General features: G+C 37.2%; 1 protein-coding gene across 1 annotated transcript in view; it reads right to left on the reverse strand.

Annotated features, from left to right (window-relative positions):
- The window catches only part of cngk (cyclic nucleotide-gated potassium channel), a 30,615-nt gene that overhangs the window by 1,614 nt on the left and 10,057 nt on the right, over nucleotides 1-18,944 (reverse strand). Inside the window, exons 15-35 of the mRNA XM_088932935.1 lie at nucleotides 17,675-17,791; nucleotides 16,531-16,630; nucleotides 16,055-16,201; nucleotides 15,381-15,443; nucleotides 14,699-14,820; nucleotides 13,954-14,126; nucleotides 12,983-13,091; nucleotides 11,525-11,587; nucleotides 10,307-10,965; nucleotides 9,915-10,018; nucleotides 8,092-8,235; nucleotides 7,309-7,470; nucleotides 6,614-6,706; nucleotides 6,080-6,229; nucleotides 5,198-5,331; nucleotides 4,678-4,877; nucleotides 3,909-4,138; nucleotides 2,516-2,587; nucleotides 1,791-2,065; nucleotides 815-942; nucleotides 403-629 (exon numbers count right to left, since the gene is read on the reverse strand). Coding sequence (XP_088789061.1) covers nucleotides 403-629; nucleotides 815-942; nucleotides 1,791-2,065; nucleotides 2,516-2,587; nucleotides 3,909-4,138; nucleotides 4,678-4,877; nucleotides 5,198-5,331; nucleotides 6,080-6,229; nucleotides 6,614-6,706; nucleotides 7,309-7,470; nucleotides 8,092-8,235; nucleotides 9,915-10,018; nucleotides 10,307-10,965; nucleotides 11,525-11,587; nucleotides 12,983-13,091; nucleotides 13,954-14,126; nucleotides 14,699-14,820; nucleotides 15,381-15,443; nucleotides 16,055-16,201; nucleotides 16,531-16,630; nucleotides 17,675-17,791 — 3,472 coding nt within the window. The remainder of the gene's footprint in view (nucleotides 1-402; nucleotides 630-814; nucleotides 943-1,790; nucleotides 2,066-2,515; nucleotides 2,588-3,908; nucleotides 4,139-4,677; nucleotides 4,878-5,197; nucleotides 5,332-6,079; nucleotides 6,230-6,613; nucleotides 6,707-7,308; nucleotides 7,471-8,091; nucleotides 8,236-9,914; nucleotides 10,019-10,306; nucleotides 10,966-11,524; nucleotides 11,588-12,982; nucleotides 13,092-13,953; nucleotides 14,127-14,698; nucleotides 14,821-15,380; nucleotides 15,444-16,054; nucleotides 16,202-16,530; nucleotides 16,631-17,674; nucleotides 17,792-18,944) is intronic.

Below are 18,944 nucleotides of genomic sequence, written 5' to 3' on the forward strand. Positions count from 1 at the left end.
CAGCCCTGGTCCTGATTACCATCAGTCAGATAACGAGCTACAGTAGGTGCTGGCACTGAAACAGAGTGCACTGGAAGGGGCATTTGGCATTTGCCCGTGCTTTCAGTTCTTTAAGAGGTAAGGAGTCAGATTTAACAAATGAAATAACATTCCACAGGAAGCCACCATCCAGGGCACTATGTGTTCTGTATATTCCCTTCTTTTACCAATGTAATAATAATGCACACATAAGCAGAAAACATAACATATAAATAACATTACCAATTATTACTTTTACTAAATTACAACATTACAGCCGTGTTTTAAATGAAAGAGAAAGAGCTGTAAAATGTTGCAATAAGTCAGTATAATTAAATACTAATATGTCTTCAAGTATGTTAAAAACATTTAAGACCTACATACCTGCAGTTTCTCTTCATATGCAACCTGAAGAGCATGTTTGTTTGTCTGTGTGGAAGATATTGTTCCCATATGATAGGCAATCAGTATTTTGGAAGCAATCATGACAAAAATGGAAAAACACATTTCTGCATATGTGCAAGCCCGGATATCGCCATAGCCAGTGGTTGTGAAGGTTGCCAGCATCCAGTAAAAAGCATAGACATAGAGTTCCGAAAAATAGGAAATATCTACAAAACAAGCATGTGTATGTGTTACTTATAAAATTACTATTAATTGACATTCCAAATGTTATCAAAAGAAAATTAAATGTCAATGTTTTTCTAAATATACTCAAATGTACATTCTACACATAAGTACATTTAATGTAGGTTATTTTAATTTATTTACATGTCTGGTTAAGAAGGAAACTTACCTACAACTGAATACCATGCATCGGGATTGCATTTGAATGGGCAAGCCAGCATCACAAATACAATAGCACAGCTGTGTACAAACAGAATTGCATGTACTACATATTTGATCACTCGAATTCCCATAACACTGTGAAAGAGAAACAGAAAATATAGACAATGTTCACAAAAAAAACAGACCTGAATAAATTCATTATATGTATTCATATGCATTTTATTTATTTTGTTTTATATAGATCTCATGTACTTTTCAAAGTTTATTATATGGTATTAAAATGTAGAACAAATGGCATCCTCCTCTTAACTGTTAAAATAAACAGGAGAAGCAATAAACTTCACAGAATACTGTTTCAAAATGTATCATGCATGAACAATATTATTCCTCCAAACAAACCCTTATTCTTCTGAGGATTGACACCTGTCTTTCATACTAAATATTCCTTTCCTTGATTGCCATATGAGTTATATAGGAACAGGTAAAGGTTTATTCCATGGTGAAAGGAAAAGAAAAGAGACGCATCATTTTGACTGTGAAGCCTTCACATCTGAAGAAGGATCCACAGCTGAAACACTGTCACTCTTTTCTTTGCCTTTCAGCATGGAATACACCTTTATCTGGTCCTTTGCAGCCTATGTATGCTGATGCAGCTACCTTCTCAAACTTCATGTAAACTTTAAGCTACATACATATTTTGGAGATTTTTAAAGTTTTAGTCACCTTTCAGACCCACTGTAGCTGAGTGAGCAGTACTGGAATGTAATGAGTTTCAGAGTGCTCTGTAGCTCTCAGCTTTCAGCATGACTCCTGGGACTAGCCCATCTGTGAGCTTCCAATGACATCAGTGAGAAACATGCTTTTCATTCTGCTGTCTGACACTAATGAGTTCATTCTGACATACATATTCTCCTCTATACAATATTGAATATTGCAGTCATACAATAATATCATACAATATACATACTTGGAGCTGTACTTACGTGGTACTGATAGAATTGTCTTCACTTTGCATAAATACTAAAACAGAGAAAATCCTGAACAAATGACCTGTCCGGACCCACACTAACACAGGCAAAAACGTAGATTTATCTGTTTCTCTGGCTAAGTGCATGACTGTAAGACCATAGGGGAAAGAGGATAAAATGTCGTAAAAAAACCCAACTTTGTTCTTCAAGTAGTTTTTTGACACAGATTCATAATCGGAGATGTAGGTTCCTTTTTCATCATAATAGCAAATGCGAAACTTAACTATAATCTGTAACGAAAGCAAAGAAAACAGAAGAATCAGAGGAATTCTCTCCTATTCCAAAGACACATCAAGGACCTGGGTTCAGGAACTGCTTGGGTGGGATCACAGTAGGGAGCCTCTACATTACACAGTAACATTATTGCTTTCCCCATTGCCCTGTACCATCCAATACAGTGCTTTCAACAATGTCTAAGGGGGGGGAAATTAATGAATGGGGCACCTTTACAATAAATGCTATGTTGTCATTCGACATTTGAGAATCTCCCGTTACACTTTATTATCCCCTCAAAATCATACCTCTATCAGGCCTTAAATCTCCCTGAGTCAACAGCCCGACTCCCATAACAAAAACAACTAGGGAAAGAAACATTTAAAGTCCTGTTAAACCATTAGCATACAGAGAAAATTAAAAAAGTCCCTAAAAACACACAGATCTGCCAATATTGAAATGCTTACCTCAAGCATTTGGATGTATTCTATAATCATCGTTAACAAAAAAATGCTTTTATCAACTTCAAAAACAGTAGGCTAGAAAAAAAGAACTTCTCATTAGTATTTAGTACTCTACTTTTCTTTCAGTCAGCTGCTGAGGTAAAAGAGTCAGAAGCTGTCAGATACAGACAGATTGTCAGATCTTAGATGAACATGTCTCAGACGGGACCAGCAGCAGATATTTTTCTTAAATGTGGCTACTGACCACAGTATCTTCCAACCACAGCAGACCACAAAGCACCTCATACACTAATTTGTGTTAAGTCTGTAAGTATTTTTATTTACAGGTTTTTATTTACAGGTCTTCCCTTCCCCCTTTAATCATATAACACACTGCAGATTTTATTAGTATAGTAGGCATTTCTGAACTACACAGACATGGTGGTGGTGGAGGGGAGACCCCATTACCTGTAAAGCGCTTTGAGTGGAGTGTTCCGAAAGCACTATATAAGTGTAAGCAATTATTATTATTATTATTATTAATCCTGCACATTGACTATTCTGTTTCTCAATGTATGCATTTTGTTAGCTACCATTAGTTGGCATTAACGTCACTTTTAAATAGTATAAGCCAATGTATTTGAGTGACACAGCACACTTACAAGGTGATATCTTCAAAGATATCTTACAAGTGAGTGACTTATAGAGGTGAAAAAACAGACCGATAACATGAGTCAATAAAATGGGGCTGTCAGACATTCTGGAATATGTGATGCTGATAGTGGTACTGAAGAATACAGAATACCACATAAAATCAAGTTTTTAAACATTTACAAGCATAATTCTTTAGTTCATGTTTCTGTTAGCATTTCTTGCATTTACACCACTGAAATCCACAATCAAGTGTTTAGTCTGGATTGTGATTACTGGGTAGGAAGATATTTTAATCCTTTGTCTTCTACTGTATGTGTAATACACACATAGAACTTATTCCCAAATCCTTATGTACATTATGTAACCATACAATCCTACACTATATATTTTCAAATTTTCTGATAATAAATAAGAGTACTCATTGTATTATTAAGGTACCATTACAATTCATAGTTCAAACTATACAAAATAAATCCTAAAGAATTCGTGCAGTTAAATCTTACTCTAATCTTCAGATGTTCTGAGCAAGTAATTTTTATTGATGTCGGATTTTAATGGTTAGAGGATAAACAGTGTAACATAATATTATTCCAGATAGCTGAAATGTATGTTTTCCCTTATATCTTAAAAGAACTGGTCTACCTTGAGGTTATCAGACTAAAATATTATCCCTTAAATCTTAATTGATACAACAAAAATTTACTATGAAACAATTCCTTCTAGTACCTATTTAAAGAAAAATCTATAAAAAATGTGAACCTACCATGAATGAGATAGCCCAAAAGCTGAAAACGATCAAGACACAGGAGGAATACTGATAAATGACTCTGATTTTATTCTCAGGATCAATGGTTGTATTGTGGATTTTGACAATTCCATTCAGAAAACTTCTGTAGAAGTTTATGATATTATTCCTCATCCGAATATTCAGAGGCAAAGCAACATTGGACTTGTGTGCTTGATCTTTCATATAGTCTTTGTAAAGCTTAATAACTAAAAACAACAGACAAAACATCAAGTATAAGAACAACACAGTTAATCATTTTTTGCCCAGCATAAGGCTTTATGTAACACTGACAGGGAAACAAGCAGAAGTTAATTCCCTACAGGAAAGTGGAAAAAAGAGGAAGTGTGGCACAGGTATGGGGGAGAAATAGGGAGGGAGAAACAATACTTGTCCCCTTCTGTGAGCATATACAAAGCAATATGTTTAGTGTTAATCACTGGGCAGCTTGGGCTGAGCTGGTTACTTATGTTTGTGCCTGCTGCAGACTTTATCAGGCCTGCAATCACACTGGTGTGAAAGAAATGCAGATGTGCAGACTCCACCAGAGTAGCTCCCTTGTGGCTGAGAGTATCTTGTATCTTGTATCAGCTGTTCCTGGAACATGTCTTTCTGGGGTTAATTGCACTCCACCCCCCCAGCATTGCTGTGTCACCAGGGCATTACAGAATAATCAATGACAGAAATGTTCATCAGTAAGAAAGTCATTAAAATGAATTATTTAAACGGGTCAAGACAATATACTTACGTCCAGTTCCATTCTGAAATGAATCTCTTCCCTTGTCTCCAGGTGTCTTTGTGAGCAATTGTTGAGCTTTAAGCTTTATCAGGAGGTCTCGTTTAGCTACTGCAGCCTCCTTGACTTCCTTGCAGATATCAGGGTAATATTTCACCGTTTCGTCCAAACTCTTCTTTGACAAAACATACAGATCACAATTTGTAGCAGCCCTGTGATATATAGTAGCACACAGTATTAATGTCATTTCCTTATTAAAATTATAACTAACTGTAAACACACACATCTTTGGTAAGGACATGGTGGATTAGACTCCATACTTGGGTTCACTTCAAATTTCTGTAATTAGAAAAATAGGAGGTATATCTCAAAGTACAAGGGGTGTCTTGTCATTATCCACAGGAACATCATTAATTTAAGGACTGAAGCAGTCCTTTTGACTATTTGATCGTTTTTTTCTGTCAGTTCTACTCTTTGAGAATAAAATAATCACATTGTGCATCAATTTGAAAAATCCACTGTCTTGTCATGCCTGATTGTTGTTGACCGAGGTTCTGAGAAAAGGAGGCTTCCTTCTCCAAAGTACTGTCCAGCTTTAAGTTTGACTATCACGTTCCGCTCATCCTGGGACAGAACATCAACCTCTCCTTTCTCGATGAAGAACATCTGGAAAAAAAACAAATACTATAGCAGCTGATTATGCATTATGCATTATGCCAGCAGCCATATAACCCTGCAGCTTGCTCTCAACTGGGTACCCACTGAAGCTCAGCAGGGTTGAGCCTGGCAAGTACTTGCATGAGAGACTCCTGGGAAGCTAAGGTTGCTGCTGGAAGTGGTGTTAGTGGGACCAGCGGGGGGCGCCCACCCTGCGGTCTGTGTAAGTCCTAATGCCCTGGATAGTGGCAGGGACACTATACTGTAGTGGGCGCCGTCTTTCGGATGACACGTTAAACCAAGGTCCTGACTCTCAGTGGTCATTAAAGATCCCCAGGCATTTCTTGATAAGAGTAGGGAGATATCCCGGAGTCTGGGCCGAATTTCCCCCCTCGGCCTTTACCGTGGCCTCCAAATTATCTCCATGTATGATTGGTTGCACTTGCCCTGCAATGGACTGGTGTCCCCTCCAGGGTGTACCCTGTCTTGCGCTTGTTGCTTGCCAGGTAGGCTCCTGCTTCCAACGACACCGTATAGTATAAAGCAGTTTGGCAAATGACATGACAGTCTGCATTCAAATACTAAACTTTAAAATAAAAAACAATTGATATTTATTAACACTACAGTAAAAATACTGTTTCTCTGTTTGTCACCCATTTACTTTTTCTTGACTTGAATAAACTGATCTGGCATAAATCCACCCCAGCACTTGACTGAGCAAACCATCCTGGGTAGAGGTACTGCTCATATACCATACCTCTGATCCAAAGTCATTCCTCCTGCAGATAATATCATTGGCTCTGAAAAGGCAAGGCCGAATCTGCCTAGCCAACATCCGAATAAACCCTCCATCTGTCTCCAGCTTCTCCATACTTTCCTTCTTGAGGATTTTATGAAAAATTGGACTCTGTGTGATTCACAATAAAACACAAAAACAAATAAGAATATGACAGATGGCACTTTGTTGCAAAACTAAGGCAGCAGACCACAGTGTTTTGAAAGAAAACGTTTAAAGCCAAGATAAAAAAATCGAACTCAGTTCAAAAGTTTAACTGAAGACCAGTATCATTTGTCATGCTAAATATATTCTTTGCACTTCAGGCAATTTCACTTACTGAAGTGATTTTGTGACCCTTTTCTGCCAACCTAATGTAGGATAAAATGTTTTTTTTTGTTGAAATGCAAGGCCATTTGTTAGAGAATGTTTTAATCCGTATGTGACCTGGACATACAATACCTACTTGCCATTTTGTCACTGATAAGAAAAAAAGTTTTTTTTAATAAAAATTACATCTAGTTTTCCTGATAACTTCCGCTCCAATGGAGACAGCTGCTGGACACTTAATCCTGTTCTCTTCTTTGTCTTGATTTTTAGTCCAAAAGCCTGAAACAAAGAATTGTATAAATGTTATTAAAAATATTTACAATCCCAAGAACTGTAGTTGCTCTGCAATAAAAATTCCACAAACTGTAAAGAAACAGGCAGAGGTTAATTTTGACATGAAATCTAAAATGAAAATGTTTTTTTTTTACAAATTCCAAGGTAAAAGTGGAAGGCAACAATTTGCCTATTTTGAAGACAGCAGCCAAGTCTTTGAATCCATTTGAATGTGAAAGGCCACAGACAGGGCAGAAATGTCAGTGTAATCTGAGTGAGGAGAGGTGAGAGGTTAAAGGCAGGACTATTGGCCTGGAGAGTACTCTGATGCCCACTGCGCTGTCAGGTTGTCTGAAACAGCTGGCCGGTCTTCTTCCTGTTCTGCTGACGTAAATGGCGGGGAACGTACTGCAAGACATGCACTAAATGAGATTGCTTTGGGTGTGAGAAAGAACTGTATGCTCACACCTGAAGAAGGCTCCACAGCTGAAACATTGTGTTTTCTTCCTTCTCTTTTCAGCATGGAATAAACCTATTACTGGTTCCTATATCTTATACTGTAAATACTAAAGCACGTCAGTGGGGCTGTTGGTGGATCGATTGGTTACCTTGGCAATCAGATCTGAGTAGATAATGGTGGAAATATCCCCAAGCAGCGATGATGGTAGAAACTCAAAAAGCGTGTCCTGTTCTACGCCTTTTGTTCTGATCCATTTGAATGCATAAAACTTTACTATATTGCTGTAGGCAGGTCCTGTAATGTTGTTCCTCTAGAAAAAAAAGTGATATCGTTTTCAGATTACATGCTGGAGATTTACTGTAACTTGTTGCTCAATATTTATTTTTCCTATTACAGTCAAATTTAACATGTGGTACTTTCTCGTCTGTTTGTATTTGTCCTGTTAGCATTCATACACAAAAATGTTTATCATCACAACTTAGAACAGAACTAATGGGTACCAACTGGGAAAAAAAAACAGCTAATATACCTGAATGATATTTAAAAACATAGTACGGTAAGTTAATAGAATTCAAAATATGCCAAAGAGAGAGACGTATTACTGGAAGTGGCAATATGAAAGAATGAAAGTATTAAATATTAATGCCTAATTCTCAGGTAGATCTGTCACAAGTTCTTGAAGATATTTTGAAACTAAATGCTTATGGTGCAAATACTTATTTTTACTAGTTTCCCCTCAAATAGCACCCAAATATTTTTCTAAAACATTTTGTCAAACGATGTCAAACAATGTGGAGATTAACGATTATGGTATGATAATCTAAAAATACATTGAGAGTAAATTACATAGTTGATGAAGTTCTAAAAATATTTGAATTTACATATCAAATGATATTACTGTATAACAGCGTGTCTGATACGGTCACTGTACCTTCAGAAAGTGCTTTATGCAGTCTATTTTCTCTGTAAAGGCTGCTCGTGCAGCATCTGCATTGGCAAGCATAGATGTAATTGTCCCAACCACCCAGCCACAGTAAAGAGCTCCAGCCATCATTAAAAAGGTCATAATTATTTGCTGCGTGAAGAGAAATAAAAAGTTTTACCTTCTGCATTTTTTCTGACTAAAACTAGTGCATTAAAAATGTGCAGATATCTTGTAATATTAATCATAATAATTTTTAAGACATTAATTTTAGCTTTTATAAATACTTAAGGGATATATCTATTGATGAGGTATTAATAATGCATTTATCTGGAGAATACACTTAATATTAACCTACATTTAAAAAATAATGACATACTAGTGAAGAAATATACTGAGCATCCAAAAGGCAACAAATTCACAAAATCGGGGAAAAAAATATTCTGTAGCTGTTGTTCATGTCAGCATGCTGGTTAACATGTCACAGCAGTGATGATCACCTTGGGCTGAATGGTAGCGCGTGGCCCCTGCTGGAGTCAGCTCAAACTGAGGTCTATGTCTCATGCTTTGGAGAGGGCAGCAGAGGAGCCCAGTCCTCTGTGAAAATGACTGTGACTCATGCTTTGTGTCAGGTTAAAGATGCTGTGTTGTGGGAATCTCTCCTACCCTGGGCCATTGTGTGAGTCCCAGGACTTGATCAACATAGTGCCCTGCCATCAGGCTGCCCATGATCACTACAGGTAGAGTTCGGTGAGGACCAGACACATAACCAGTTAGCATAATCAGTCCTCTGTGAACATGAGTCAGGCTTGTGTGTTGACCACCCTGATGGACATCAGTAAGTGTGGCACAGATCTGCTAACTGTAGAGTACAGCTGGCCACTGACAGGGAGGTTCTAGTGTGAACATTTGGGCAGAAGTGTCTGGTCCCCACCGAAACCCCACCTGTAGTGAGCAAGGGCAGCCTGATGGCAGGGCACTATATTGATCAAGTCCTGGGACTCGCACAATGGCCCAGGGTAGGAAAGATTCCCACAACACAGCATCTCTAACCTGACACAAAGCGCGAGTCACAGTCATTTTCACAGAGGACCAGGCTCCTCTGCTGCCCTGTCCACCTGAGGTCCAGCCTCCAACTATTAAATGGGATGAAGGTGCTGTTCTCTTAAAAAGCAGAACATATTTATTCATTCAGGTCTGACATGTGACATTCGACAGGGCTCAATATTAAATCTTCAACTATGCCTAATCCACTCTTCCATTAGTGAGGTCCCTCAGTGCTTATGTCAAGCAACAGTTAAAGTTGCTTAAGTGTATCAGTCACGAATGTTCAATTAACCAAAATGACACTAAATTAATTTAACATTTAGATAATACATATCTAAAATCCATCAGCTTAATTTTTTAAAAGCATGTGCTGTATGTGCATAAACAGAGTGATAAGTTTCTTTTGTTGCTCAGTATAGGCAACATATGTACTTCAAACAAATTAGTCTTCTTGATTTAGCTAGTATTGCCAGTAGGACCCCCCCAGGCCAGGATATTCTATGCCATTCAAGTGTCAGGTAGGCGCTAAAACACACCTGTTTAACTCACACTGTACATGTTTCAATTTAATCCTCAGACTCACGATATTTCTCTCTTTTTAGGAGAAACCTGGGAATCATTTTAACAAACACATTTGATAATGCAGATACCCAGCCACATAATAATAAATCAATACATATTTTTTCATGAGACACCTTTAATTTAGGCACAAATTTCTCTGCAATCTCCACAAGAATCTGCTTTATCTGATTAAATCTACTAAAGTTTCCCTATGACTGTCTTACTGTAGAAAGGAGGTAGGGATGAACATCACCATATCCAACTCCACAAAGAGTTGCTGTCGCGAAGTAAAAACTTGTTACGTAGAGTTTACTAAAGCCGACTGTGCCTGGGGAGGAAAAAAAGAAACATGTAAAGCATTCTACAGTACCAGGATACTTTTAATATGTATGTTACTTAACAAGTGTGAACCTGTGATACGTAATTATTTTATTTTTTTCTTTTTAATTCCTTATCACAAGTTAACATTTGTAATGTGTCCAAAGTAACTAGGATGTTATTCATAATTTAGCTTAAAATGAAAATTGCTGTTCTATGAGCACATTTAACTACTAATTTCAAAAGGTTTAAACCAGTTGTTTTATGGCATAGAAACTGTAAAAACTGGTTCACTTACCATAATTGATGGCGTACAATGTGTCCAAATGTGTCACCCAAGAATTTTTTGTGCAATTATGCTTCAGCATTGGCAAAATGTATGTTGTGCTTTTACTGTTGATGTCTGTGATGGGAGGGCATACAATTGCAAACCCAATGCAAGTGGAGAAATGAAGAAAAAGCACGGAATACATAATGAACTGAAGCATAGTAACTGCCGTCTTTTCGGTAGCAATTCCAGACTGCCAGAACTTAAAGGCAAGTGGGACACGATACAGCTGCAGGATATGAGGGGCTCTGAAGTATGCATACATGTGCATTGCCTTGTCATTGGTATAAAATCTGTGCTTTTCATCAAATGGAGAAACCATCATCCAGCCAAACACTTCCCAGGGGAAGCAGCTGATGAAGTCGATTAGAAAGCTGGTTTTCATATAGTGCTTGGCTGTGTTCAGTGTGTCCACTTTCAGCTTACTGTCTTTGTAGAAGCCCACGTGTAAACGTATATACATGTCAATCCAGCAGAAAGCCCCGAGAATGTAGCACACAATCCATAGTGGCTTTTCAAAATGCAGGAATGAGATAAGGAGAGAGGTGAGAATGCTGACGGATATGGCTAAAATGATGCGGAAAAACTCCCATCTGATGTAGCGTGAATCATTTGGCATGATGGCACTTCTGTAACAAAAACACAAAATGAATTTCTCTTCAGTTAAAGCAGGTTTACCTGAGTTTTGAATATCTAAAGTAATCAGTTGAATCTGTTGATATTAAATTCTTAGAGTGCCTTTTCAATGTGAGTTCCACATCACTGCCCCGTTATACATAAGGGTGAGCAATACATATGCATGCTGATATTGCAGTTTTTGTGAGCTCAGTGCATGTAACATACATACCATAAATGAAGAAGTTCATGGCTGTAGTGCCCTAGGAAATGAGCCAGTGTGCACTTGTTTACAAACTGCCTGTGCCATAATAAAGAACTGTGAAAAAGAAAATACTTGCACAGAAAATGGATTTTATTTTTGTATACCCATGTCTGCTGCACACAGTGTTATGCAATTTGCTAAATATTCAATTTTAAGAAACATTAAATGTGACCTTCCCAGTCTATCAATATCACTGCCTTGTTGGATGTAATTTGTTGAAAAGGGCAGACACACTATACAAGAAGAGGGCTGAATGAGTCTTTTACAACATGCACTTTAAATTTAAAAGTGGGAGAAACTCTACGCACCGCAATAAAAAGATCTGTGGAAGTGTTCTACAGAAGAGCATCTGAAGTCTCTCTCTCTGTGTTCTGAAAATAAGATGGAAATAAAATTAAATGCACATGAAACCCTTTTGCTTCCTGTTTCACTACAGGAACTGCTTTGAGAGCTCTAGTTTAACTAGGTTAACATAGAGTATAATATTATCTATATTGCACCCTGATTTCAATGACGTATGCAAAAAATGGTCGGATGGGAAAATACTGCAGTTCATGCATCAGTACATCACATGTTGTGAAACAGTCTTAGACATCTTAGACACCATCAGGAGCTACAATTTATGTATGTTATCGGCATCAACAATTTATTAATATCCACAACTAGTGTTATCCACTGTTACAAGAATTCTGTCTTATTACATCAAAACTGTTAAGTGTGGGTGAGAAGAGACCCATCTTGTCATCTAATCTACAGAGTCTCTAAACACCCGATCACAACACCTGAAGGTAAACTGCAAATCAGATAGTATTGTTAATCTACAGTAGCTATTAATCTCATTTCCCAATCACATGTAATTGACTCATTGAAACTGCACGTGTGGGCTCACCACCCGCAAGGTGAAGGATGGGTGTCGGATTGATGCCTGTCGAGTGATGGGCATGAGCAGGACATGCTGTATCTGGATTGACATGTACATAGGATGTACATACCAAAAAAGAAGAAAACTATTCTATGCTGTCGGTGGACTCAATTATTTGTTAGATGAGATTAGATAACTTTGAAAAGAAGAACTGAGCCGCAGTCTAGTGATCAAGATACCTGGAAGCCTTTTCCATGGCTATCCTGTTTTTAATGGTGATTTCCTTTTGTCTTATTTATTATAATTTGGACTTCAGAAATTGTGCAATGTATTCTCATCCTAGTGTTTGAAAAACCTATTCTGACACTATTGTAATAACAGTAGTTATTAAGGAAATAGTCTATATAAAAGCCTCTACAGTTTGAAATGCCTGGCAAAAATAGATGACAGAGTAAGTTTATTCTGCTCTTCAATGTATATAATTGTATAACTGGTACTGTAACATCATGTTCCATTAGATTAGATGGGTAATCAATCTTGGTACCTTTGACTCCTTGCCACTACAAGTCTTTAACAGCGTAAATGCAATATTTTGAATTTTATATTTTACTGTGTGAAGTTTGTATGTTCTCCCCATGCTTGCATAGGTGTCCTCTGGGTGCTCTTGGACTCCAAAGTCAAAAGACCTACAGTACATGTAGGTTAACTGGCTTTTGGGAAAACTGGCCCTGGAGTGAGTGTGTGTGTATTTGTGTCTGTGTGCCTGAGAATGGACAGGGTGTATCCTGCCTTGCACCCACTGCTTGCTGGGATAAGCTCTGGCTTCCCTCAACCCTAAAATGGATAAAGTGGTTAGAAAATGTATACAATTTTTATCACTTATGTCTGAAATGTGTCAACTTACTTGGGTTTGCGTGGTATCACTCTAGTCTTGCTGAGCTTCTCTAGTTTTTCTGTAATAGATTCTTCTTCAGATCCAGCATATATTGGGAAGTTACCAAAGTCCTCAACATCTGATAAAATAAAAGGTTATTCCTATTTATTTATGATCTCCAATAACATTTAATTTCAGTCAATTCTAAAGAATAGCACTTTGTAGAATTATCAACAAAACATGAATCTTTCCATGAGATAATCTGTATTTCTCAAATATTTTTGCTTGTATGGATTTATGGTTCTCTACCACAGTAACCATAGTGAAAATATTTTAGTGACGTAAGAAAGCGGGATTAAAAACCCTGTATTTTATGAAAATGGCAATTCCTCTGAGAAATGTATTAGACATATTATATTACATATTAATTTAAAATGAAATAAATTACATATCCAAACTAATACCCTCAGATTGTGATTAATGCTCAAGCCAGTGATTATGGGGGGAGTAGTGGTTAGGGTGCCAACTGTGTAACTGAATGTTTGTGGGTTCAAATCCCAGGAGAGGCACTGCAGTTATACTTCCAAGAAAAGAACCTCAACCTAGTCACTCCCCTGAAGTCATTATATGTATAAATGGCTACAAATGTAGGTCTGGATAAAAGTGTCAACCAAATGAATTTGTAAAAATATGCTTTTCATGTTTTTTTAATTCTCTTTTCATTTAGCTCCTTTATTAAACACTGACAAATATTTTATTGTCATTCAGTTACTAATTATTTTCTGGTCAGAATACTGTTTTGAAGACAATTATTTCAATATTTCTAATACAACTATATCAGAGATTTCTGGATTTTTCAGAAAATATGAACAAGATTTCCTGAACAGAAAAAAACAATAGTGAACTGTATACAACTGATCTCTCATGTAAGTAAAAATTTAACTGATACATTTTTCAAGAAATAGAAACACAACCGTTTTCAGCACTCTAAGGTAACTCACAGCATTTGGACTTTTTAAAATATCGCCGGCCTTGATATTCCAGAGAAGCCTCCTTTTTTTTTACAGCCTTGTCTTCCTCACCAGTTTTTTTCTTTGTCTTTCTCATCATTAAATCCACTTGGTTCACCAAGCACTGGAAAAATGCTCTGTTATCTTGCAATCTTTCTATCTGACTGAAAGAGAACACAAATCGAGAAAGGTCTAGTTGCCAATCTAAATACAGTATTACCAAAACACCCATATGAAATGGTATCAGAATAAGGTTTTTATGCATTCAGTGACCACAGAGGAGTCACGGTACAGTGATTATTATGGTTTTTGGGAGTGTGGAACGAGCTGCAAAGCCATGTTGTTGGAGCTGACATGCTGGCGTCTTTCAGGAAACAGCTGGATAGGATCCAGCCACCACCACCCCAGGGCTGTGCGGTGTGGTGGCTCTCTGGCTGAGGATCTGTGCCTGTGGTTGGAAGGTTGCTGGGTCAAATCCTGTGGCTGGCAGAGCTGTTGGGCCCCTGAGCAAGGCCCTTAATCCCAACAATCTCTTGGATCAATTAGCTACCAAGTACCAGATGGGCCAAATGGTCTCTTCTCCTTTGTAACTGTTCTTATGGTCTTATTATACAAGCAGTGTTTAGCACAAGGCAAATAATCTTCAAAATGTCTATGCAAAATTCAAATAGAATTTTCCCTCTTAAGCAAGACTGACCTGCATCTAAATTTACTCTTAGACAATTAATGCCATTACCTTTTGATAGGTGGATACTTGTCAAGAACTGGTTTAATTCTGTCAAAGTCAATAACCAAAATTTCACAGTATGTTTTTGCACGGATTGTCATTGTGGCTGATTTTCCAAATAAGAATCCTACCTGAACAGCAAAAAACACAAAAAAATTGAAACAAAAGGTGATGACATCAGTAACATGAAGAAATTAATTAAGTTGTACTAAAAATTGCCTATGGTTAACTGTCAATTAAGTTTTTTGGGAAAAGCTGTAAAGTTCTAAAACCAATTTATATTCAGATCAACTAAAAATATTTAAACCTACAGTATAAGATTATGAAAGATCTGCCACTCTTTTAGCATGCATGTCTGGCAATGTCTAGTACTGCAGACAGGTGAAATCAGGAAAACTGTGGGAATCATGAGCCCCTCATGACTGTGGTGAATAGAAAATTCTCTTGACACAAAAAGGAATCCTACTTTGTTGGGCCCCTGAGCAAGGCCCTTAACCCCAGCTGCTCCAGGGGCGCTGTATGAATGGGTGACCCTGCGGTCTGACCCCAAGCTTCTCTCCCTGTCTGTGTGTCTCATGGAGAGTAAGCTGGGGTATGTGAAAAGACAAATAATAATACAAGAAATTGTATATGGCGAATAAAGCGATCTTATCTTAACAGAAAAAAATAAGAAGCATGAATGATACTGTACCTCTCCAAAATACATTCCTTCTGTGTAGAGACCCAGAATATCTGAGAGATCATCGTTTAAAATCTGCAGGAATAAAAACATCAAGACCTGAAGCTGATTGAGGACATGCAGATCATTGTTGTGATGCATAACTCTAACATACATCTATTTTGTAACATGATTCGAATTATTCCAGCATTATGTCAGCTCCAGCTCTGGGGGAAAGCCTAAAGAAAGCGCACATGTAGCCCCAGTACTGCGGTATTTAAGTCAAGGCTTTCTGTCTGTTCTGAAGAGGTTTCCATCCAGTTTTCATCAAAACTGAATACATTTGAGACAGTCAGGTATCAGTTAAAATAGTGCAGATTGTAAACTGATATAGATATATACTACAGTCTAATAAAAGCATCTTTTGACCATTAGAGCAACAGATTTTGCATTTTTAAAAGTTACATTATTTGCTATCTGTCATTTTACACTACAGCCGAAAAACATGAAAACGGCAAACAAAAGGACTTCTAATAATGACAAAATAAAGTTAAATTCACATTGAATCAATCAAACTTGACAATCATTTAAGAAAAGTGAAATTCCACATCTTCTATGTCTGAATTCAGACATGCATGTAGTATGTTGCAGACCTTCGAACTGTCCTATTCAGATGTTGCTCATAACTGCATAGAAATGATTCACACCTGACACATCCCTCTTCGAATGCAGAACAGCTCACGGGTGATGGTTTCACTGTACTGGATAATCTCTCCTCGAGGATAAAAGTACATCATAGAGATTGCTGCAACATCTCGAAGGAATGCAGATCCAGCTTGTTCAAAATAAGGAATCTTTCAAAGACAATGAAAGGAACTTGCACATCAATTACAAACATGCAGATCATCAGTGTAATGTGAATTAATCTATAAAACTCCACCATACACATACGCATATTGTGAAATGAATGTAGCATGCACAACAGTTACTAAATACAGTGCAATCACTTACAAATACATCAAAATAAACTGATTCGAAGAGGGGGGTATAACAAAGTCTTATTATAGACAAAGCTATTTTAAAACACTTCTGAGTCCAACCAAGAAATATTTGTTAAATGTGTCAACTGTTGGTAAATATTGTCCCAGCTCTTTTGAATGTGTTTCACAGACACATGGTGTACCTTGGACAAAAGCTTTCCTCTCTCCTTCATGAGTATAATATGCTTAAGTTCAGTGGGCAGGTCATGCATCAGAAAAGGCCCTCCTGGGTATGCCTGTCCTCTGGAATAAAAATACAAACTTTTTAACATTTCTTCTAAACTGCAATATATACAGTGTGGTGAAAAGGTAAGTACACATACTTAAAATGTTATGGTTTAACATATTACAACATATTTAAATTTCACCTAGTCCTCACCAAGTCCTAACAGTAGATTAAAGTAACCTTATTTGACAAATAACTCACAAAAATTCTGCTTTGTCGTTTTTTCTTTAAAAAAATCCTGCAGCACTCAAGATCGTTGTGTGAAAAAGTAAGTGCACCTTGCCTCAGTAATTTGTGGCACTTCATTTAGCAGCCATAACTTAAATTGCATGTTTCCAGTAAGAGTTCATCAGTCTCTCACATTGCCTGGAGGGAATTCTGGCTCACTCTTCCTTACAGAACTGTCTCAGCTCTGTGATGCTTGAGGCCTTTCTTGGATGCACAGTTCTCTTTAGGTCCCGCCTCAGCATCTCTACGGGTTTTATAACTGAACATTGACTACTTGGAGAACAGCGGTTTCATGGAAGGATAGCCAGAGGGAACCCCCGGTCTCCAAGCTGAACATTGCTGCACAGTGTATGTTTGCAACACATCCCTTGAATGAAAAACAAGACTTCTGCAACAATGTGCTGCAGACAAATGAGTCAAAAGGTAGTTTGCAAAATATCATGTTAAAATAAACCTATTATTTGTCTCCAGCTCTGACTGAAAGAGCAGCACTACCACTGACCAGGTGAAGGTCAGATATGTCTAAATATGTTAAACTGTAAAATCTTAAGAAGGAGTACTTACTTTTTTACCTCCAGTATCAATAAGATACTGGAAAACCCTGTCACTTCTCCATATACACCTCAGGTCCATTTTCTCCCCAGGGGACAAAGATTTCAAAACAATTAACAATTCTTTTACATTTTCATATTTCAAAACCCTTCAGTAAGGATAACTCCCAATTTAATCCTTAAAAAATCACATTAATTCCTACAACATTACTCTGATTTTCTGATTGTTGGCATAATATGTAAAAAAGGAAATTCCTAAGCAATTTTGTTTCCATAACTTACTTATATTTCTTCCACAGCAGACTCATGTAGTCAATAACCCTTTGCTGCAGAGATTGACTGAGATCGTGTGCTTCCATGAATTGGGTCACTGCATTAAGGTGGTTCTGAAACGTCACTCTAGAAGATTTTTGAAACATTTGTTTAGTGGTATGTAGTAGATTCTCTTACTATGCTACATATTTCTGTGTGACATTCACTCTCCAACGTGTCAAGATTCCTCAATCATACTAAACAGAATATACAGTAGACTGATAGACTCCAATAATGGTGTATAGTTCTAACAATCTAGTGTCAGTCAATGTGAGGCCAGAGCTTCTTGAATTCTTAACTTGCATACTGATTACTTTTATCTTTCCATCTCTGCCATTCAAGTATGCTTTTACGTGGCTTTCAATACTGTTCACTAAAATCTTAACACCTTTTTATTCCACTGATAATGTCCTCAGTTATCTAATTAGATAAGTAGATACGTTATAAAATGTAGATCATACAATAAAGTTAAAATTAGAAAAATAGTTTTTGAATATGATATATGCAGTATACTGAATATATTATGGACAGCTGCAGTAATGCCAAGGCACTTGTATAAGGAGCAGTTTTTCTTTCAATAGAATAATCTACTAGAAGCATCAATATAGTCTTTAGCCTTTAGTAGAGGGATCATATATATTGAAACAAAGGTATTTGGGGGGTATACAGAAACTGAGCAGCAATGATGTGATGCATAACTGGAAGGTGTCAGCCATGATGTTTCATAAGGATTAATGGAACAAAAGTATAAAAGTATGACTGGCTGAGCATTCTTTAATTACATTAGCTCCTGTCTATTACCCTACTCTCAAGATCCAAAGCCCTTTTTCACTGTGCCTTAATTGGGCTCCTGTATTTCTACTTGCCCTATAATAGTCCTTCATTAAAAAGGCACTCTCCTGCAAGATTTGAATTGCAATATCTCACCATAAAGGATAAAACAAAACATTTGATTTTTATTCTGGACTTATCCTTTTTCTTTTCATTCCTTCTAGTACTTTATATTTTCTGTGGCAGTGTTTAAAGTCTTTCTTCTTCTCCATCTGTCCAGAATGCTGAGAGCAGCTGACCAAACAGATGCTGAATATACTTAAACCATAAGTCAGCATTTGCATGGAGCAGTTGGGGGCTTCACCAAGTGCTGGGGATTAAGGCATTGGACCGATTTCAGCAACTGTCCACAACTTATTAACTACTATATTAACTGAAAGGCACTAAACTGCAACAAATTAGTTTTGGA

Source organism: Atractosteus spatula, chromosome 14, assembly GCF_055471065.1.
Source record: "Atractosteus spatula isolate fAtrSpa1 chromosome 14, fAtrSpa1.hap1, whole genome shotgun sequence".
In the NCBI taxonomy this organism is placed as follows: domain Eukaryota; kingdom Metazoa; phylum Chordata; class Actinopteri; order Semionotiformes; family Lepisosteidae; genus Atractosteus; species Atractosteus spatula.